A 20,247-nucleotide genomic window follows, 5' to 3' on the forward strand; every position below is an offset into this window, starting at 1 on the left:
AGTCTGAGGATTGCATTTATCTCAAGAAATTACTTGTTATGACAAATAATACAAAAAAGTGCTCCCAAACTAAAAACTGGTCAAAAGTCCATGACCAACTGACACCACCAGGAAACTATTTTGGTATTCCTTCCTAAATTGAAGGCTGACAAATACATTGAGATTTGACTTTCCAGCCTGTCTAAGTATAAAACCAACAAAGCTCTACTTGTCCAAGATAAAAACAGAGAGAACACCTGCAGTTCTGACATTTCTCTTTACAAGAAATCTGGACCAAAGACAAATGTTTTGTTTAGGAATGTGCTAATTCAGTGCAATACACCAGGTCTAACATTCTTCTCCCCACTTGGACAATTCTGCCAGTCAGCACAGAGAAGTTTGACCATCAGGCTGCTCCTCACCCATTCTGACATAAGAAATACTGATGTAAAGACGACTGTTTTTAACTGCAAAGGATATTAGGAAAGGTTACTCCCAGTATATATTAGAGGGGGAAAATATTCCTTTGTAGAACACCTCAAAAAAACATGATTTTGCTAACTGAAAACTAACAGGTAGCTTTTTCTGTGTAGCTTTATTCACAAGTTCTCAGACGACAATGACCAAGTCAAACTGAAAAGCACATTTCACATTACAAGCTCCTACACAGTTACTGTGTTTGATACCTTTCAATTGTCCAGGCTCTCCACCATCATGCTGCAAACGCTCCCACTGTGAGCTGAAAGACAGATAATGCAAATACATAAAGATGTAGCATTTGATAGTCTTTTAGAGAAAGCTACCTGCTTGTTATACTCTAATTCTGTGACACTGGCTAGGATACAGTTAGTGAGAAAATAATTAAAAATACAAGGTCTTGTATTACTATCTCACACATAAATTTTAATAATCTGCAGACTATGTATTTGATAAAAAAAAGCAAAAAATAGTGTTAGATTAAGGCATAAAAGATCTAATTGCAAAATACTATTTCTTCCCATCCAACCACCATGAGTAAGCAAATATCTACAGTGTTCCAACTTTCTAGAATAATGCAGAATTGCATCAAGAGAAAAACACCTATAGTTTTGATTTCTTTTTAATCTGCTTAATAACTGTTTATGTTTGTGAGAAGAATACTATAATTACTTCATAATGTAATTTTGAAGTCAATGGAAGTCATCAAGATGGATTATTCTGTCAGACAAAAATGCCCCCAAGTACTTTGGTGTTTTCCTAAACAATATAAAAAAAAAAAATCACTTGAAAACTTCCCTTAAGGAATGACACTGCTAGCATATTTTGGATCATTTTGTGTACCACAAGGGGATTACAAAAAGACAGGTTTGCTTAAGGAACTGTCTTGGCTTGTTTTGTAAAGTTCCTCGTAACAGTTTATCAGCCATAAGCCATAAAACTCATAAAAACAGTGTAATGGAAGCTCAGGTAGTACTTAAATTACAATGAAGACAGAACAACTCATCAATGAGCTAAGGTTTTAACCATTTTTTATTTTACAGGCAGAAAAAAAAAAGATTCATTTTCCTTTCAGTTCGGGTTGAACAAAAGCTGATAGCAAAATTCTATTGCTATAAATTACAAAGTCAACAGAAAAGCAAAGTATCATAGTTCCATGGGCAGAAAAACTGATATAGTGATTTTAATTCCTCAAGCATTTACTGGTACACAGAGCTAAATCCTAGAACTGGAATTTCTAATAAAAATCAAGTCATACTCAAATTTATAATCAAAGAAAACTGTAAAGGGAAATTACTTATTTGGAAACAATTCACAAGCTATTTTGTATCATAATCTTTTATTACAACCTAATTAGAGTAGGCAATTACACAATATAAAAAGTCAGGAAGATCCTGAGTAGACTGTGTAATGAAGATCAATATTGAATAAATATTTGAGCCAAACAGAAAAATGCTGCATTGTACAGTGAAGACTAGCTCGTACAAAGCAAAATCAATTCTCTTTTTGAAGGAATGATCATATCTCTATAACATTAGCAAAGACTTCTACTACACACTCAGGTTGTGACCAGAATACTCTATAGCCTCAATGTCATTCAAAGGAAAGAAATCAGTATGTTTTTACCAAGTTAAAGAAACAAAGCCATACTGAATGATCTCTCTTTAGACAGCGTAACATCAGAATCACTCTCAAAGGTGGAGGGAACATGAAACCTAAGCCAATTACTACCACTGTGAATGAACACCACCATCCTTTCTTCCAGCAGTCTGGTAGCTTACAAAATAAACAAGGAATCTAAAACAATACCAAGAAAAATAGCCATTAATAGGACACCAGATTTTAATGCCAACAAAAATGGCAATTCCAAATAAGAAAAATATTGCCTTTGGTAAAGAAAATATGGGATCAGAAAGCACAGTCAGCAAATGAACCTAGCTCTATCAAACAAAGCTAAGAAAGACAGATAGTCAAAATCTGTAATGTCTCAGGAATTTTGAGGCTTGCAAACATCCTTGGTACAGTGAGTATCTGGCGAACTAACAAACACAGCAGTGTGTTTTAAACTGTGTCTGTATATTATGGTGATGGATTACGATGCTTGGTAGATTCATACATTACAGAAAATGGATCTAGCATCAGTGAGGAGAACAAAACCTGCTGCCACTGCTTTACTTATTGAATCTATTATATACTACAAATACCATTTTGTTTAAATTTTCTCCTGAGATACGCTATTTCTAACTGAGTATGGCAAGAAAGAAATGCACACTAAAGAAAAAAGATTACATCTAGCAAAAAAGGAACACTAGCCATGAAGCACAGCGAGAGGAAGGTTGTTAAAAATACAACCTCAACAAAGCAAGCAAGCCTATGCCCTCCAAATTACCTGGATATTTCCCGAAGATAAACAGTCTGCATTGCCTTCTTCAAATGAGGTTCGATATTTTTCCAGAGTTTGCGGGTGTCACGTTCATTTGCTGCAGCAAGCCAGAATCAACTGTTAAACATTTAACTCTTAGAAGACTAAAACTCATCCCTGGCACCTGAACAGTGGCAGGCATGACACGGTCTAACACCCTGACTCTGACATGCTGCTTTAGGATGATGCACCGTCACCATCCATCCAGCAAGCACATGCTGCCACACAAGGCTGTTTCTCTATCTGTTCTGAAATAATCTGCACCAGGTTGATAGCACCTCTCCTCTTGGTTTCTTTCTTCTCTTAGCCTTGACAAAGAAATAATGCCAGGGTACAACTGGAGTAAGCAATGCTGTTGTGACCTGAGATACCACTGTGCCACCACAGCATAAGGATCAGAGCCAAGTCTTCACCAAAACCCACTGAACAGCACCTACTCTCTCATACACCCACTCAAATTAAAGACACAGCCTTACCTTCCCCTCTGACCACTGGTTCACAGTATTTAGCAAAATTGAGTGCAGCCTACAGAAAGCAAAAACAGAACATATTAAAGTACTATCTATCTGATCCAGCTACAGAGTATAACTAGCAGGGTAATTTATTCCTTTGCAAAGCCAACAAACCCTTTTTCAGTCAATAATGATGCCACTTGCTTACGACCATCATACCGTCAAACATGGCAACATTTCTGTACCATAAAATACAAACAGAAGTAATCTACTGCAGGTTACATAGCTTTGAGCTCAGCAAGATCTGTTTATTGTACTCTGGGGTTGCATTTTTTTAAATTAAAGTAATAATTCATCATTATAAATGCAATAAAAATGTTTTCATGAACTTTTCATACTCTTCATTTTCAGATAAACTTTCCATTCCAGGAGAAGTTCAACATACTTAGGCAGAAATTATTTTTTTTTCAAAAATTATTTATTTTAAAAATATTCTAATATATTCCATAAACAAATGAACTCCTTTTGCCTAAAGTAAGATTAAGAGATTTTTGACAAGACAAGAATCTAGACTTTCTTCAAAAATGCTTAAATCAACATCACACAGAATTCTGTAAAATACCAATTCCCAGAGTTCATTCTCTTTTTGTCCTATTGCACTTTAAACATATCTCTGTGCTAATACACAGAACTCAAAGTGTAACTTCCATATATAAACCTAATAAAATTCCAGAATGTACTATTAATAATTACACATAAAAGCATATACATTTAGAATCTGTACTAGACACTAAGGAGTTCAGATGTCCGCAGTTATCTGTGTCTGCCACTATCTTCTATGGAAGAGACTTGTCAACCACACAAAGAATTTAGGGTCTAATTACATTAGTATTTTTGTAGTGTTGCACAAGAAAATAGTGCATCTAAAGCTAATGAAATTCTCATAAGCAGAGCCACTTAAGCACGTGTCTGCAAGAACAGTGACCCTGGTTTCTATTTCTGTCTCCAGCAATCTGATTTACTTATAAAACCTCTATGGTTAAGAGAGAAGTTCAGCTGAAATTTAGCAGCATGTTCCTGAGGGAAACACCAGCAGAACATGCAGATCATCTCTTGAGCACCAATTTGTTCACTGATCACGTCAAACCTATAAAATTTCCTTGTACACACTATATTTAATTAAATAATATTTGGATTAGATAATGTTTGTAATTGTTATTAAGCTTATGCAAATGTCACCATCAAAAAACTTAATTTTCTTCTGTTAAGTTTGTTTACTATTACATTACATGGTTAAAACACCTTTTTCCAAATACTTTAAATTTATTACCAGAAAACTACACAATACTGGAGGCCCTTTACAGGCACCAAAATAACTGCCACCTCTGTTATGGATTTTTAGGGCGACCACATTTTAAGCTAACACATTCCCAGGAAAGCAAATTTACACTAGATATAAGGAAGTCTTTTTTACCATGAAGGTGGTGAAACACTGGAACAGGCTGTTCAGAAAAGCTGTGGATGTCCCATCCCTGGAAGTGTTCAAGGCCAGGCCGGATGAGGCTTTGGGCAAGCTGGTCTAGTGAAAGTTGTACCTACCCATGGCAGGTGGTGGAACTAGACCTTTAAGGTCCCTTCCAACCAAAGCATTCTACAATCTCTGATTTTCTCTTTGTCCATATTTAACAACAAATCTAGAGTTTCAGAGCAGCAATAAATCTAGACTTTCATTTGGCAAAATACATCCCAGAACAAAATAGTAACTCTAAAGAAACTCATCTCACCAGATGCTGAAGTTCTTTCAGGTCCCTACAGACCATGTAGAAGACACCAAGCAAAATATTGATATATGCAGCATAGAAATCTGCAGAATATTCTGGGGGATGATTCTGAGACAAGATCTTCTGCAGATGTCCTGTTTAAAAGAAAATAAATTTTTCTGTTTTCAAGCCAACTTAATAAATCAACCATATTTATGGAAAAACAAATAACCATCACTAAAAAAACCCAACAAAATTCACCAAAACCTACATTGATTTGAAGATCCAGCAAATGTAATGGAATCAAAACATTACTTTGAGATGTTCAGGCATGTGGAAAAAGACAAGACCTTTACAGGTTGTGTGAACAGACTTTTACATCTCAGTAGCTATAACATATTCTGTGTTCTGTAAAAGGCACACTGATAATCCTGAAAAAAACTTTTGACAAAGTGTTACACAATCGCCAAAAAGAAGATTAGAAATTTAGTTTACCTATGCTGTAATCTGGAAAATACATGGTGAATGGCTCAAAGCACCCAATGTTTGGACGGAACAGTTCCCACACTATTTCACTGAGCAGAACAACTGTCACATTTCTGTCAGTCTACACAGGGAAGAGAAAAAACTGAATGAGAGAGCGACAGGCAGAGAAATAACAAAAAACCAGAGCATGTTAGAGCATCAATGAGAAAAACAATTATTGTGACTTTCCTGTTTCACAAAAATCATTAAATTTACAGTTTATTACTATGCTAGTAATTTGCATTAAAGCTTCAGCTGGCCTAATCAAGCAGCTCATACATTTGCAAATCTTCATAATTATATGATATTTCTCCCCAACCCTCATCATTTTACTTTCATGTAAGTTTTGTGGGGTGATACACAATACCAAGTAGATTCCACCCCAAAATTAAGAGAACATTTTACATTAGTAATTAAACACAGACTTTCAGAGCAAACAGAAAAAGTTAAAAAGCAAAAAGAAATCTCAGCACCTCTGGAACCAAGCTATCTTGTACTTCATTTTAAAGGCAACCTGGTCTTTAAAAAAACACACACACATCCCAAACCAAAAATGTAGTATTATCTGTTTACCCTCCCAACTGTTTTCCTAGTTAAGAACAATGGGGCTGCTCATAGTAATATATTTTTGCAACCAAGTTTTTATTGACAAAATACCTGCTTCAGATTGCATGCTTTGATCAATATGTAAAAAAAAGCTTCATATTAAAAACAATACTGTTTTATTTAGGTCACCCTTCAAAATATTAGTTACTTAATATGAAGCTAAAACTATCTGTTAAGATGATGTGTCATTCTCCCTCTTTGCAAGGTTTTTGCAGCCATACTAAAAATTCTGCCTAACAAAAGATGTTTTTAAACACAGTTCTTCAAGACCTCTGAAAACTATTATGGCACCTCCATAAAACAAAAGGAATCTGATTGAATTGACAGTGCTCTGAATGACTTGAAAGACACTGAAATGCTATTCCCTTCCCTGAAATGTAGTGATAATCTTTTTTTACTTACTTTTCCCACTTGGTGAAGTCGTACCCACTCATATTCTTTACTGTTTCTTCTTAATTTTTATGGAGCATAAATATTTTTTCCCTTTCAACAAGAAACTATCTTTCTGCTTTCTTTTAGTTGGATTCCTCTCCCAGAACTCCTAATGTTTCAGCTAACAGAAGTACTAAGATACATTCAGTTCACTTCCTGACTGATCACCCAGTATGAAGAAATTTAGTATTTGCTACCACAATCCTCAGAGACATCAAGCATCTGTGACCTTTTCTTCAGCAGCAACCCACCAGTCCCATGACATCCTTCACTACTACTAATGGCATTCCTGGTCTCCTTCCACTCCAGGAGAGGAAGAGATGCAAGAGATTTGCTCCTACAACATTGCTCTAAAACATTTGGCTGCACAACTCCTTTAGAAAGCCTCAGTCCAGAATTCAGAATTTAAGCAACTGGAATATCAGCACTCAAGACAACAGACTTGTCTGGAGGTTAGGTTTGAATCTGGGAGTGCTCCTCTAGCACATATAAGGCTTAGTCTATGGGGCTTTGATCCCTGATCCCCATATATATCTCTGTATATAGCAATTATAGACCCAAGTTTTTCCCTTCTCTGCAGAACTGGTTGTTTATGCTTCAGGAGCAGCCTAGTCCAGAACATGGGCAGAACAGATAAAAAGAGAAAGAAAATGCACCAGCTGTCATGATTAAGAACACAGCTGTGAATCAGTCTTCATTTAGTAGAGAAATCAATGTGACCAGAAGATTAAGAGCACCACATAAAAGCTTTGATAGAACAAGTATAATTTCAGCTATTTACATATTCAGACATTTCAAAGTACCAGCAACTTCTAGTTTTGTCTTCAGTTTCTTTTCAGGGAATGTACCATTTTTCCTTATTTCAAAAGCTTTGATGCTTCAGAAGTGAGAAAGGAAAGCACACAGTGGTTTACTCCAATTAGAAACTTACTGCACACAGTTCCAGGAGAAGTGTGAGAAAATTCTCTAGCAAGTCAAAGCACATTCACAGCTGCTGAGCTGTGCAGCTCCAGCCAAATTAAACAGCTGGTAGTCTCCTGAAAATCTCATTCTTAAAAAGACAATCTAGAAAAGACAGATATATATCTGACACAAGCCTCCAAAGAACCTACAACACATCAGATATTGTAAATAATAAACCATTAACCACAATTTGCTTTTAAAAAAGGATTTAATTAAAACCTAATGTTTAAATTCTAGTTTGGTTTCTGGTTTTGACCACTGTTTCGGGGTAATGAGGCTTAATTTTGCAACTTTTCTCATCTAAAGAATCATTTCTTGATCTGTGAGCCTGGATGTACAGGTATTACATGTTCAGTTACTTTCAACAGGCAGGACACATGTTATTTTCTTTCCAGACACTTACCAACTCTTGAAGCCTAAGAAATGCTGGCAGGATGTTTGCTTCCATTTCCCTCAGCTGCTCTGCTCTATCCAGAACCTTTTAACAAAACAATGATATTATATAGACCAAGTCAATTCCCACTCTCACATGGACTTAAAATTAATTCTTAGTTGCTGGAAACTGAATTGGAGAGACAATTGCTTCCAACGCACTTCCAGGAAGCCCAAGCAGCTCTGCATCTAAAAAACCATACAGTCCCTAGACAAGCAACACTATCATGCATTATGGCAGGAAGAACTATTATTCAAGTCCAGTCAGAAATATAACAACAAAATCATGATATCCTTAACAACCATTGAAACCTCAATTTTTTCCCAAAATTCTTCTTGTTTCAAATGTACATGTAGTACAGTAGCACTGTTAACTACATGTATACTCTAGGAGAGATATATTTTCCTACTATGAAATTATTTTTCAGATAAGAACACAAATAAGAAATGGTGTTTTAAAAAAATTTAGCTATCATCTAGAATTCACTGAACTGAATTTTCAGAGAACCTTTTCTTGCCATAGTTTTCAGCCTAGGAATCTACAGGATTTGTTTTATGCAAGCCTCACATAGCAGTAACAGATATGTAGCATATGGACAGCTTAAACAAGAAACATCTTAAGCAAATAACATTTTAGAGTCTGAAGAAATGAAACAAAAGTATGAACACATGCATGGTTACCCTTCGGTAAAAAATGTTTTTTTTATTCCCAGCACACCTAAAATCTTGACAAGAATGAAAGAAGATAATAGAAACACATTTCTTTTGTGGCCTATTTACTACTTGCAATATAAATCTAAATTCTGAAGTTCATTACTTCTTTTGAATTATTGCTGTTGAGATAAAAACTACAGGTCCCTAGAAAATTGTGTTTTTTATCCCATTACATATCTTCTCTCCACCAAAATCTTAGGACATATCTCATTCCTGTTGTCCACAATAAGGCAAAGAATTCTATGTGTACAACCAAACATTTCTGAAAATATTATTTCAGAATCCCTCCACTCAAACCTAAAAGAACTATCTCTACATCCCAATTTCTACACTTCTTAGGAATTTATTTAAAACTACAACATATGATTTTATACTGATATCTGCATTTGGTTCATGTATTAAGTGACTTCAGGAATGAAGACTGCTTTATACTACAGACCAAAGAGAGGCTATTTTTACTAAAAGAACACTGCTCTTGGACCAAGTGCCATGCAGCTACTAAACACAAAGCTTTAAGGTCTTGACCTAAGCAGATCACACTTTTTAGTAAATGGGAATCTACAGTTTTTACTTATAGCAGAAAAAATACACAGTGATCCTGTTTTGTTGAAAGTGTCAAATGGTTCATTAGAAACAGCCTTCCCTCAGGTCTGTAAATCTATGCATTACTCTTTGGTATCCATATAGACTTGTCACTCTTCAATTTTTTAAAAAAGCCTATACTTTAAAAAACTGACTGCTCACATTCAAAAAAGTAGCTTGATAGTTCTGTAAAGTACTAAATATTGTAAATGTATGAATGACTACAAGTTATATCTACTCCAATTTTTAAGGTAGTTAAAATGAATAAATTCATTTTTCATAAATAATCACAAGCATTTAGCACCTATGCTTGGGTTAAGAGAAACATTTAGAATTCTTTGCTTGAAAGTAAACATTTATCTTCATTTACTCTGAGTTAATTGAGCTGAAATATTACATTATTTACTAGTGAAATGAAATAGAGTAAGTTAGCATTGCCAGTTTGTTAGCAGCATGCTGGTCTCCCATCAGTCTCAATTTTAACCACACTATAATAAATCCAGATAATATAGGTTAACAAACATTAATTGATTTCTCCCATTCCTGTCTGTTTCCATACAGAATTTAACTGAAATATTAATTTAATACTTAATTCTTCTGAGGCAACAACTATTTTCATTATACAATTGAACCTTTGTAGTGATTTTATGTTTTATTTTCTACAAACATTGCTCAAGAACTTTCTACTTTTCTGAGTGATGCCAATTTTCAAAGAATACAAGAATAATTCTTTACTGAATAGATTTTAATCCAAATACTAATCCAAAAGTAAGATTTTACTGTAAGAAGTATTATGTGAAATATACTAAAGATTATTAGAGAGATAAATTTTGTGCCTAAGGAATTGCTGAAGAATATCAATATCACTTCTGTGACAGTAAGCTAAACTACTTCTCTATTTATAACTTTTTATCTGTTTTTATATTTTTAAGTGTTGGTACATTATTTTCTTCATTCTACTTCTACAAAGTATGTCAAATTTATTAACCTTGTGACCTATAGGAAATTATGAGATAGTACTGTTTCCACTAAACATGATATGAAGTTATTTATCTCAGTGGCAAAGTACTTTCAGATAGGAATAAAACGTATTTAACTGTAGTATGTGAAACAGAATGAAGAATGTTCAGTATAATTATGAACTGCTTGTTTGATTGAAAAAAAAAACAACCCCAAAGCAGTATGGGGACATTGAGAGCATAATGACCCTGGGTAATCACTCTGCATGTTTCTCAAAGCAATCAGTCTTAACCACATTCTCATTTTCTTAAATAATCAGTTTCATCTCTTTTTAAAAAAACCTTAATTCCCACTGCTGGCCTGAAATTTAGTCTACATATTCTGTAGGTCCACACTATATATCTACATTTACACATCGCTAATACTACAGCTTTCATACTGTCCTTCCATCAGACCTCTTGTATGAATGCAATTTGTTTCCATGGTCATCTCTCAGCACAATAATGCTGTTATAGTCTGCAAATTTTGACTCCTTTGTGAAGTTAAGATTATCACAGTAAAAAACTCCAAAGACCTAAACCAAATCCTAGTGTTCTAGTATTACACTGATTCAATTATTCCTGCAACCTAAATTCTGATTATTTTTTCCTGCAATCTGCTGTTTATTCCAGTTGAGAATATCATCACTTTTTTCATTGCAGCCTTTTTTTTTCCATCTTAATTTTAAAATTACAGGTCCTGTCTCTGAGGGTCACAAGTGTAGCTGAAGATGTAAGATTTTACAGAGAAAGTTATGCACTTTAATTCCTTAATATTATGCTTAAGTTCTATTCTAGCCAGCCAAGCCTTGCCATTTGCATTCTCCATATTCCCTTCTGCCCTATTCCCTACCGCTTTCTCATTTGTGATGCTAGGAAACAAATAAGCATGACTTAAGAATAATAAAACAAATAGAGTTTCTCTATATTTAAGGACTTTGTAACACTATTACATCCTCAATTGAAATGTGTGGTATAATTTACATTCCTTATTAGTTATGCTATACAGTTGTTGTGTAGAAAAAATTCTAAAACCAGGAAAAATAGAGAACCTCACCTAAAGTGTGTAAGCCAACAGAAAAAATCTCTCAACAGGTTCTGAATGAGATCTATGGAGAAATTTTGTGCAAACTGCTGTATAAGGCACACATTTCACATACTAATTATCAATAGTCATTAGTCACACCCTCTTAGCAGGAATGAGACTGGACATTAAAATGAAATTACTTACAATGTATAATGTTTCATCTTGAAGCTTCCGGCTGGCCACAGCCTGTTTAAACAGACGAACAAAGTCATTCAACGTATCACAATGCACAGGAGAGGTCTGCTCTGTACCAGGAGAACTGTTTTGCAACTGGATGAGAATTTCTTCTAGAAGAAGTCGTGACGTAAAGTATTCCACACAGTTCACAAACACATGAGGAAGCTGGAGAGAACAAGAGAACAAGAAAAATTATACAACTGCATTTGACTTTTTCCAGTGTAAATACTCCAGAAAAAGTTTTCTCTTCCATATGAGAGAATGAAAGAAACCATACCCTGCCAACAGAATATACAGCAAGAACCAAAAACACTTGTTAAAAAAAAAGATTATGTACCTAGTCAAAATATTATGTATCACAAACTGAAGAGAGAGAGCTGATACATCTTCAAATGGGCATATACCTTCTAATTGTGTTTAAAAACTGAAGCACAATGTATCCTTCAACTATGTTGAAAAATTGTGAGCAACACACAAGAAAACCAAACAGCATTTAGTTCAAAAAAGTTTAGACAACTGTAAGACATTATAGTATCATAAAATGGTTTATTAAGAATTACAGTGTCTAAAAAACACAGACATCTCAAACTTACATTACAAAGAAAGTAATCACTCCAGCACACTCCCCAGAATTACTGTGAACGTTTCTGGCATTCAATGCACACAAATGATCAAGTGTAAACTTCTATATCAGGCTCGTGGGATCAGCATGATTGTGTGAGACATTTTCAGAATATCAGATCTTTCCAAAGTAAAGAGTGAGTAAAAAAAAAAACAGAGTATGAGATACGTTTTAAGTATCAATTCATTAATATTGAAAATCTACTGTCATTTGTCTTTAAATAGAAGGCACTATAACCTATAAAATAGTACCAGTAGTCAAACCTACCTAGGGCAAAAAAAGGTAATTTTCTAGCAACCTTATATTTAAGGCATAGCTTATCTGCACAACTCCATAACCTCTGGTATGGCAGATGCTCTTTTTCACACAAAACATTAAAACCTCTGGAAAACATTAGTCACTGGCATGCAGGAATATGGTTGAATATAACAAAAAAATAAAAATAAAATAATCCAAGTACTTCATTCCAGTCTTCTACTTAAAATACAATATGATTCAGCAGATGTGGGGAAGGGTGGGTACATGCTGGCAATCCACTCACACAGCATATAATAAGAAGCTTTTCTATGATTTTGAGCACCACTAAAAGGTAAGGGCTACATCACCAAAAAGCAGGTAGTGCTGTACCTCCCTATCAGACAGAAAGCTGGGTGCCTCAGATGTGATTCACACCAGCACAGTACACAGCACAGTCTGGTGTACTGTGTACACTGTGTGTGGTGTACACAGTACACCAGATATGGCACAAGGAAGCTCTGTAGAGAGCTGCTGCTAAAACCAGCCATGTCCCAGGGCCTGCCACATCTTCGCTCACGGTGCGAGCGGTCAGCAGAGCTGTGAGCAAGGCACAAAAGGCTACTTCATGGAGGAGGATCATAAACCCCTGCCTTCTACCCTTCTCCCTCTGCAGAATTTTTAATGAACGGGGTTTCTGTATAAAACCTGCAGATCCTGCAGATAAAGTGATAAGCTCACTCTGGACAAGTTAAAAGTATCAGGGCAATAGAAACACACAAGTGGAAATTTACAGTTTAGGCACAAAATTGGCACCTGTCATTGGATTTTAATCCCTAAACTGCATGACTGACAAAAACAGAGACATTAACAGATCTAGATGGAAACTTGTGTAATGACACCCTTCAACTCAGGAGGACTTTGAAACGTGTTTTGGAAAAAATTAAAACAAAGAGTCAGTGGAACTACTTCAGGCTAAGTCATGGAGACAAGGTGAACAATATCTGCCTCCTTTTTTATCTTTTTTCAACTTTCTCAAAAAAGTTCTTATGATTTATATTATATGTCAGTATATACAATTTTATTTTATCCTAAGTGTCCTAGTGAACAGAGTGATGCATTCATGACACAGTAAGTGGAGAAGAATCAGGAAGGCAGAAATGATTGAGGAAACACATCATTTTGAGAAAGTAAAGGCTATTTTGAGGAACCATGGTTATAAATTGTAAATTCAATATCCTTTGTGACCATTCTTACCTGTAAGGTAGTTAGAAGAGTTTGCATCACATAAGTCTTTCCACTAGATGTATGTCCATAGATAAAGATGGATGGAAAACTAAACTGCTGACGCTAAGGGGAGAAAAAAAAAAAAGTTGTTGCTGTATGAGTTCTTCTTTTCATTCAACAGATGAAAGATTTAACAATGACCTTTCCCCCAGAAGAAAAGTTAAATCCTAAATTGAGGCAGTAAATATAAAATACACCAATTATTATGGAATCAACAAGATCAAGTTTTACGCTACACCTTTGCTGAAGTGCTGGGAGAGTCAGTTGCAAGAATCAAGTATCACATTACTGCCAGTGAAAATGCTATAACAAACAACAAAAACACACAGAAAAAAGCAGTGAGCTCTTAATTCAAATTAGTCAACTAACTGAAATAAAATCTTGGCAAGCACAAATTGCAAGCCATACATTCCCCTAGCTTCTGCAAACACTACTAATTGTGTTTCTTTTCATTAGCACCAAAGAAAAAAGAATTAAATGGTATGAAGAAGGAGATGGTAAAACTTGCTCTTCTTTCACAAGGTAATATTTGATGTATCTATTTATTTAATGGTCCTGATGCTGTTCATTTCATGTAATTTTTTTAAGATCCAGGGAAAATAGCTGAATTATTCTTTTTTTTCCACTCTGAACACATTTTCACACAGGTTTGCATTTTCATTTCTAAGAATTTTGTATATTGACTTAAAAATTAATACAAAAATTAAATTGACACTTTTAAGGATAAACAACAGTCAATTTATGCAAGATGAAACACTCTTGTGCAGGACATGCAGGTTTGAGTATGTGCAAATTGATCAATAATTGATGTATCTATTTTTAAGAAGAGTTTTTGCCGCTAGGCTTGTAACATATACATAAAACTTGAATACTGTAATTTGATACTATTAGTATCAAACAATTTGATATTATTGATATTATTAGTATCCATAATTAAAGACAGAAAACAGATACTAATTTTCAGTTTGTTACTAAATGGATACAGACATTCTGCAAGAAAACTGCTTTTAAGTTTGCAGATAAAAATCTCCATTACCTTTTACCACAGCTTTGTGAAGCAGTAACAGAATCAATTAACAAGCCAGTGATTTCTCACTCTTACAACCACCCTCAAAACTACTAAGAATCAGAACAATTTAATGTACTTAGAATTCAGGCAGTCAGGTATTAGATTAACAGGTCAAAACCAAACAGAATTTCTACACTGACACTGAAAAAAATTACTTTTTTAGTTGAAAGAAATTTAGACAACTGTCAGATTTAGACATTTAGAACTTTAGGTCCAGGAGGAAGAGACTTACTCCCTGGTACTAACTGGCAAAGACAGAATAGAGTTGTGGCAAAATCGGGCTTCAGAGAGACAAAGGCACAAATAGCTCCAAAGTTTGTTTAGGTCCTTCCAGCTGTAATACATCTTTCAACCTACCAACATACTAGAATCTACTGCCAAACACTAATGTTAAATATGGTAACAAAAAATAAAACTTCAACAAAGAGGGAACCAAAGCATGTTCACAGTGACATCACAAAAACACGCTTAGATTTCTCCTCTCCCGCCTGAGACAGCGGAATGCCTTTGTTCTGTTCAAACATGGAACACAAAGAGCACTACCTCGCCAAATATTGACAGCAACATGGACACCTGGGATTCTCGACAGGGCACCAAACTTTCCAAGTGAAACAGGTCATCTGCTGGGTATGCTGGATGTTCAAGATTAGGCATTTTGATATTCCTGTAGTGAGCCACCTAAATATGCATGTCCCTTTTGAGGTGCAGAGACAAGGAAAGAAGGGATCTGGAAAATAAAAAGTTTTCATTATCATTTACTTCCATACATATAAAAGGAAAAGGAATGGGAATTGACATAAAATCTAAACAGATACTCTAACTCAAGATAAGGGCATAAATATGACAGACTTAAAAGACTTCAGCAAAACTGGACTTAACTACGTAAGGCACTATATAGACATTTCCACACCAGACAAAATCCAAAAAAGCAAATCAAAAAGGAAAGGTATACAGGATATGAGTAAATCAATACAAGAAAGAATTATCCTAGTTTAGTTAACTGAGGAATTACACATTTAATTCTGATTTTATATACATTAAAAAGTAGCAAGAGAATAAAAATGAGTAAAGTAGATTAGTCACAGATCATCACCTCCCTGAACAGTCAATAAAGAGGGATTTACAAACAACAGGAAAGAGGTAGGACATAAGGAAAGATAAAGATGACAAAGTAATAGACCTCTGGCTGCTAACAGAAATGCTAGCCCCATCTTGAAAGAAGCCTCAGAGGCATATGAAGAAAATCCACTTGATGGTAAAGACTGGAAATACTCCTTAAAACTAGTAGGAGCCCAAACCATACATAAAACTGCAATATTAATGCCAATCTACCTTTTAGACAAGCACTAGACAAGGGAAAAAAAGGTCTTGACTGCTGTAACACTGGGAGGGCTGGATTTTAGTGACAGAATGTAGAAAAACAGTCAAAGATAGTCTTTGTGTGCACTTCTAAAACTGCTGGTAAGATGTACTTTTACTTGTTGTGATACAGATAACATGCAGAGAAATAACCTCAACAGGTGGATTCTGACTTTGTCAAACAAAACATGACAATCAAAAATAAAGTTTGGAAATTTCATTAAGGCAATAAAGACATCTCATCTACTGACAGGATTATCTGTATGTTATCAAGACAAAGATAATAAACAAAACACTCTCAACTATTTAAAATGTAAGTATTTACCGACAAATACATTATACTGGTTGTAAGTACAACAGCACAGGAGAAAAGATTAGGTTAGCAATAGCAATAGAAATTGCAAGGTAAAAGGAAAACAAACTTTTTTCTGAAGGAAAAAAACTTGTTCTGAAGGAAAAAATGCAGTAGTGGATCACACTAACAGGAGAGCTTCTGGGGTACAAGGAGGTTTGCAAACACAAATGTATTTATGGAAATACTTTAAAATAGAGTTCCTTTTGGGACCAATCTCTGGTATTTCCATAAATAGATTTGAGAAAATAATTTTTCTTTTATTTTTACACTTCAGTGTTTTTTGAGGTAAAATCTGTGATTGTAGAATCATCAACAGAAAAATAAGTGGAACTAATGAAGAAAAAAATGGATATCCATGATGATATAATTAATTCAATTCTTGTATTACACCTACTTGAAAGTAACAGCATCACACACAACAAGGACTACAGTTAGATACCAAGAAACTAAGTCTGAAGTAACTTAAAAAAAAGTTTATTTATATTATTTACTTATTTATAAGTCAATCACATATTAAGTATGGAAAATCAAAGTGATGCTGCTATCAGGAGCAAAAAAACCTCCACAATCATATATTAATTGTATTAAGCAAACTATTTCCTATACAGAGAATCATACAAATGACCTTGGCCCATTTTAACAGCTTTGAATGGCTCTGTGCATCTCCCCACTGTATCTACTCAGATATCTATTAAAAAATGGAATGAAGACAAAAAGCCCAAGTAGCATGATTAAGGTTGGTCTCTAAAAAAACTAGCTAGGTATCAAGAAAAGAAAAAAAATTATGACGGAAGCTTCTAAAACCAAGGACAAACAATTGGGGAAAAAGTTCTAGAAAAGGCTGAAAAAATTGTGTAAATTTAACAAAAAAAAAAAAAAAAAAAAAGCTAGCCCTTTTGCTCTACTGGCTACATGAGAACAGGACTTGACTGTATCCTAAATGCATCTAAAGCCATAAAGAACTTCAGCTTTTCAAGGCCAGTCCCAAGCAAACTTCCCTCCAGGAAAGCACAAATCGCCTGCTGACAGCACCGTATCTGCCAGCCCTGTCTGCTTCCCACACCCCTCTGCAAATGGCAACTTTCACCGAACACATTTCAGCCCCCGGATGAAAACCTACATCTCTACTGGCTATAGATAGATGTCCTCATCTCCAACGGGACCCCATTCACGAGCTCATAAGAGAAAGGATGCTTAGAGCAACGTGTTCACGAAAGAATTAATTTAGAATAAATGGCAATGATAACGCAAGCGTAAGTATTAGCCAAAGTTTGGATTCTGGATGTTCCAGCCCAGGGAAGGTTGTACGTGTGACTCCAGCCAGAGCAGGAAGATGTAAAAAACACTTTTCAGCTGAGACCGAGGAAAGCTGTTAAGAGCAGATGTTAAACTTCATGGCGGGACTTCACGATTTACTAGGACTCCTCTCAACTCATGGATCCTAAAACACCTACACTTGGCAGCCTTTCCACACTCTAGCATAAAAAATGACATACAAAAATGACTGAACTTAAGAGATGAGCACGGTTCTGCGTCCCCTCAGGCCCTACAAGCCCCCTGGCCAGCATGGGCATGTCTTGGCTGAAGGGGAATGACGACACCCGGCCTCCATCGAGCGCGGCAAAGGGCTCCTTCCGCCACGCGAGAGGCTGAGGGTGCTCCCAGCCCAGGGAGCGGCTCAGCCTGCGGCGGGTTTCGTTCCCACACCGAGTCCCACCGGGAAGGCGGAGCAGAAGCAGATCTACCCCTTCTGCTCCTCACTGCCCTCCTTCCTTCCCACCCGCCCCGGCTCCTCTCACCGGCTCCTCACCCGCTCCCGCCGCCGCCGCCGCCGCCACCACCGCGCGCAGCCGCCCCACCTCCCCGGCCCGCGCGCATGCGCCGTGCCCATGGCGGGACTGCCTGGGGCGGGGCGGCCGTGAGAGGGATGCGCCACTTACTCAGCCGGGTATCCCTGAGGATATCTCGTGTTATCCCCCAGGGACAGCCGCCGGGGCACTGTGTCCCTTAGCCAGCCGGGTATCCCACAGGATATCCCGTGTTATCCCCCAGGGACAGGCGTGAGGGCACTGTGCCGCTGCGGGAGCCCCAGGGCTGAGGCATTTCTCCCCCAGGGACAGGCGTGAGGGTGCTGCAAAATTCGAAACATGTAAACTTTTCTTAAGAAGGGGTGTTCTTTGATCTTTGTATAATTTGAAATCAAATCGACAAGAAGGGAGAATTAGACCGTGAAACAGAAAGGTTGGCAAGCTCTTAGTGGTGAGCAGGTGTTAGACAAGACACTTGGGAGAACTGCCCTGGTAAGGTCTAGGGCTGGACAGGTTTCACTCATCTCACACCTCGCGGGAGGTTTGCAAGGCTCGGGAAGAAGGACGTACTACTGCTTGTGGACACAAAGGGATGCCTCAAGGACAGTTGGCAGAACACCCAAGATAAGCAAAAAACCTAAAAAGCCAATTGTGCTAAATCAGCACAATCCGACTGGGTGAAAGGTAATTCCTGCAGGGCCAGATGGTGACCATGGCGCTAAGAAACCCCCAGACCCAAAAGAAGAGAAAGTTTGAGCATGCAGACTAATTAGCATGAGAAACAATAGAATTATTAGCTGATGAATACTAATTATTAAGAGAACTCTGTAACTTGTAGGAAATGAACACTAACTCCATTGTTTGTTAAAATCTATAAATAGTAAAAAGTTTTGATAGTTGGGGTGTTTGATTTCTGGCTTGTGCAACTCAAAAATAAATAATCAGTGCCCCTCCTGAGTGTAAAATTATTGGCTTGTTGCACACCAGGTAACAAATCTGATTTTTGTGGACAAGTGGCGCCTAGCTTACACACATGAACAGTATTTAACTTACATGTACTTGTACACAAAACTGCTTAAAGCCAGGTCTTTTGAGCCTCTGCTCCAATCAAGCTCTGAAAATACATAACCATAGGTTCAAATTACAGCTGAAGTTATATTATGCATAAGCAGTGCACACAGTATTAGAGGGATAAATGTGACAGCTGCATGCTGGGTTATGAAAGCTAAAGTAATAAACTCCTTCTGTACTCAGAATTGGGTGAAATGTTAAATAAGTAAATAAGCCTTACGTGAATCAAGCATGGCTGTTTTTAGCAGTCAGGGGTTTTTGTAAATATGCATGTAAATGCGCAATTATCATACCTTGGCCTGAACAGTATTTCAGATCTTTAGATCTATATCGTAAATTTATAGACAAAAACCAACCTGAATAGAATTAGATAAATCCCAAATATAATGACTGAAAGAAGTCTCTGTGAATCCACATTGGGAGATGTGGAGAGATTGGGAGATGAAATGAAATGTTTTGGAAGCAGTTCTTAGTGATGTTTAGAATTTGCATCTTCTAAGGATGACTACTGAGCAAATCTGAAATTTGTGTTGGAGTTGAGCAAGAATCCTAAAAAAAGAGGTCAGTTTTTAAATATGTAGTTTTCAATTTAGTGGTTATGTTGGAGAATCAATGGTTCAGGTTGGAGTGCCTTCCAAGGTCATTTCAACACAATGTAATTCCATATTACCTCACAGAGGAGAGTCTTACTCTCCCTGTTACATCCCCACTTCCACTCATTTTCTGGTCCTATGATTTGTGTGGCTTATAAAGACAGCTTGTTGAGGGAACCAGTCTGGCTGAAATCAAACCAAAAGATACTTCAGCAATTGCAACCTCACCTCCAAAAGCCTGCT

At 36.4% G+C, this 20,247-nt stretch overlaps 1 protein-coding gene across 4 annotated transcripts in view; it reads right to left on the reverse strand.

Annotated features, from left to right (window-relative positions):
* The window catches only part of ORC5 (origin recognition complex subunit 5), a 62,540-nt gene extending 44,158 nt beyond the window's left edge, over nt 1–18,382 (reverse strand). For 3 of the 4 annotated variants that reach the window (XR_001521830.3, XM_015629164.1, XM_015629166.3), the window contains exons 1-10: nt 18,343–18,382; nt 15,362–15,545; nt 13,720–13,812; nt 11,574–11,771; nt 8,020–8,094; nt 5,586–5,697; nt 5,115–5,245; nt 3,355–3,403; nt 2,846–2,936; nt 666–718 (exon numbers count right to left, since the gene is read on the reverse strand). Coding sequence is in view for 3 of the 4 variants with exons in the window: in XM_015629164.1 (XP_015484650.1) it covers nt 666–718; nt 2,846–2,936; nt 3,355–3,403; nt 5,115–5,245; nt 5,586–5,697; nt 8,020–8,094; nt 11,574–11,771; nt 13,720–13,812; nt 15,362–15,472 (913 nt within the window). In the remaining variant the exon portion in view is untranslated. Of the gene's footprint in view, nt 1–665; nt 719–2,845; nt 2,937–3,354; nt 3,404–5,114; nt 5,246–5,585; nt 5,698–8,019; nt 8,095–11,573; nt 11,772–13,719; nt 13,813–15,361; nt 15,546–18,331 lie in introns of all 4 variants that reach the window. The other variant, XM_015629165.3, reaches the window with a different exon arrangement.
* Between the last annotated feature and the right edge of the window lie 1,865 nt (nt 18,383–20,247).

This window comes from Parus major, chromosome 1A, assembly GCF_001522545.3.
Source record: "Parus major isolate Abel chromosome 1A, Parus_major1.1, whole genome shotgun sequence".
In the NCBI taxonomy this organism is placed as follows: Eukaryota; Metazoa; Chordata; class Aves; order Passeriformes; family Paridae; genus Parus; species Parus major.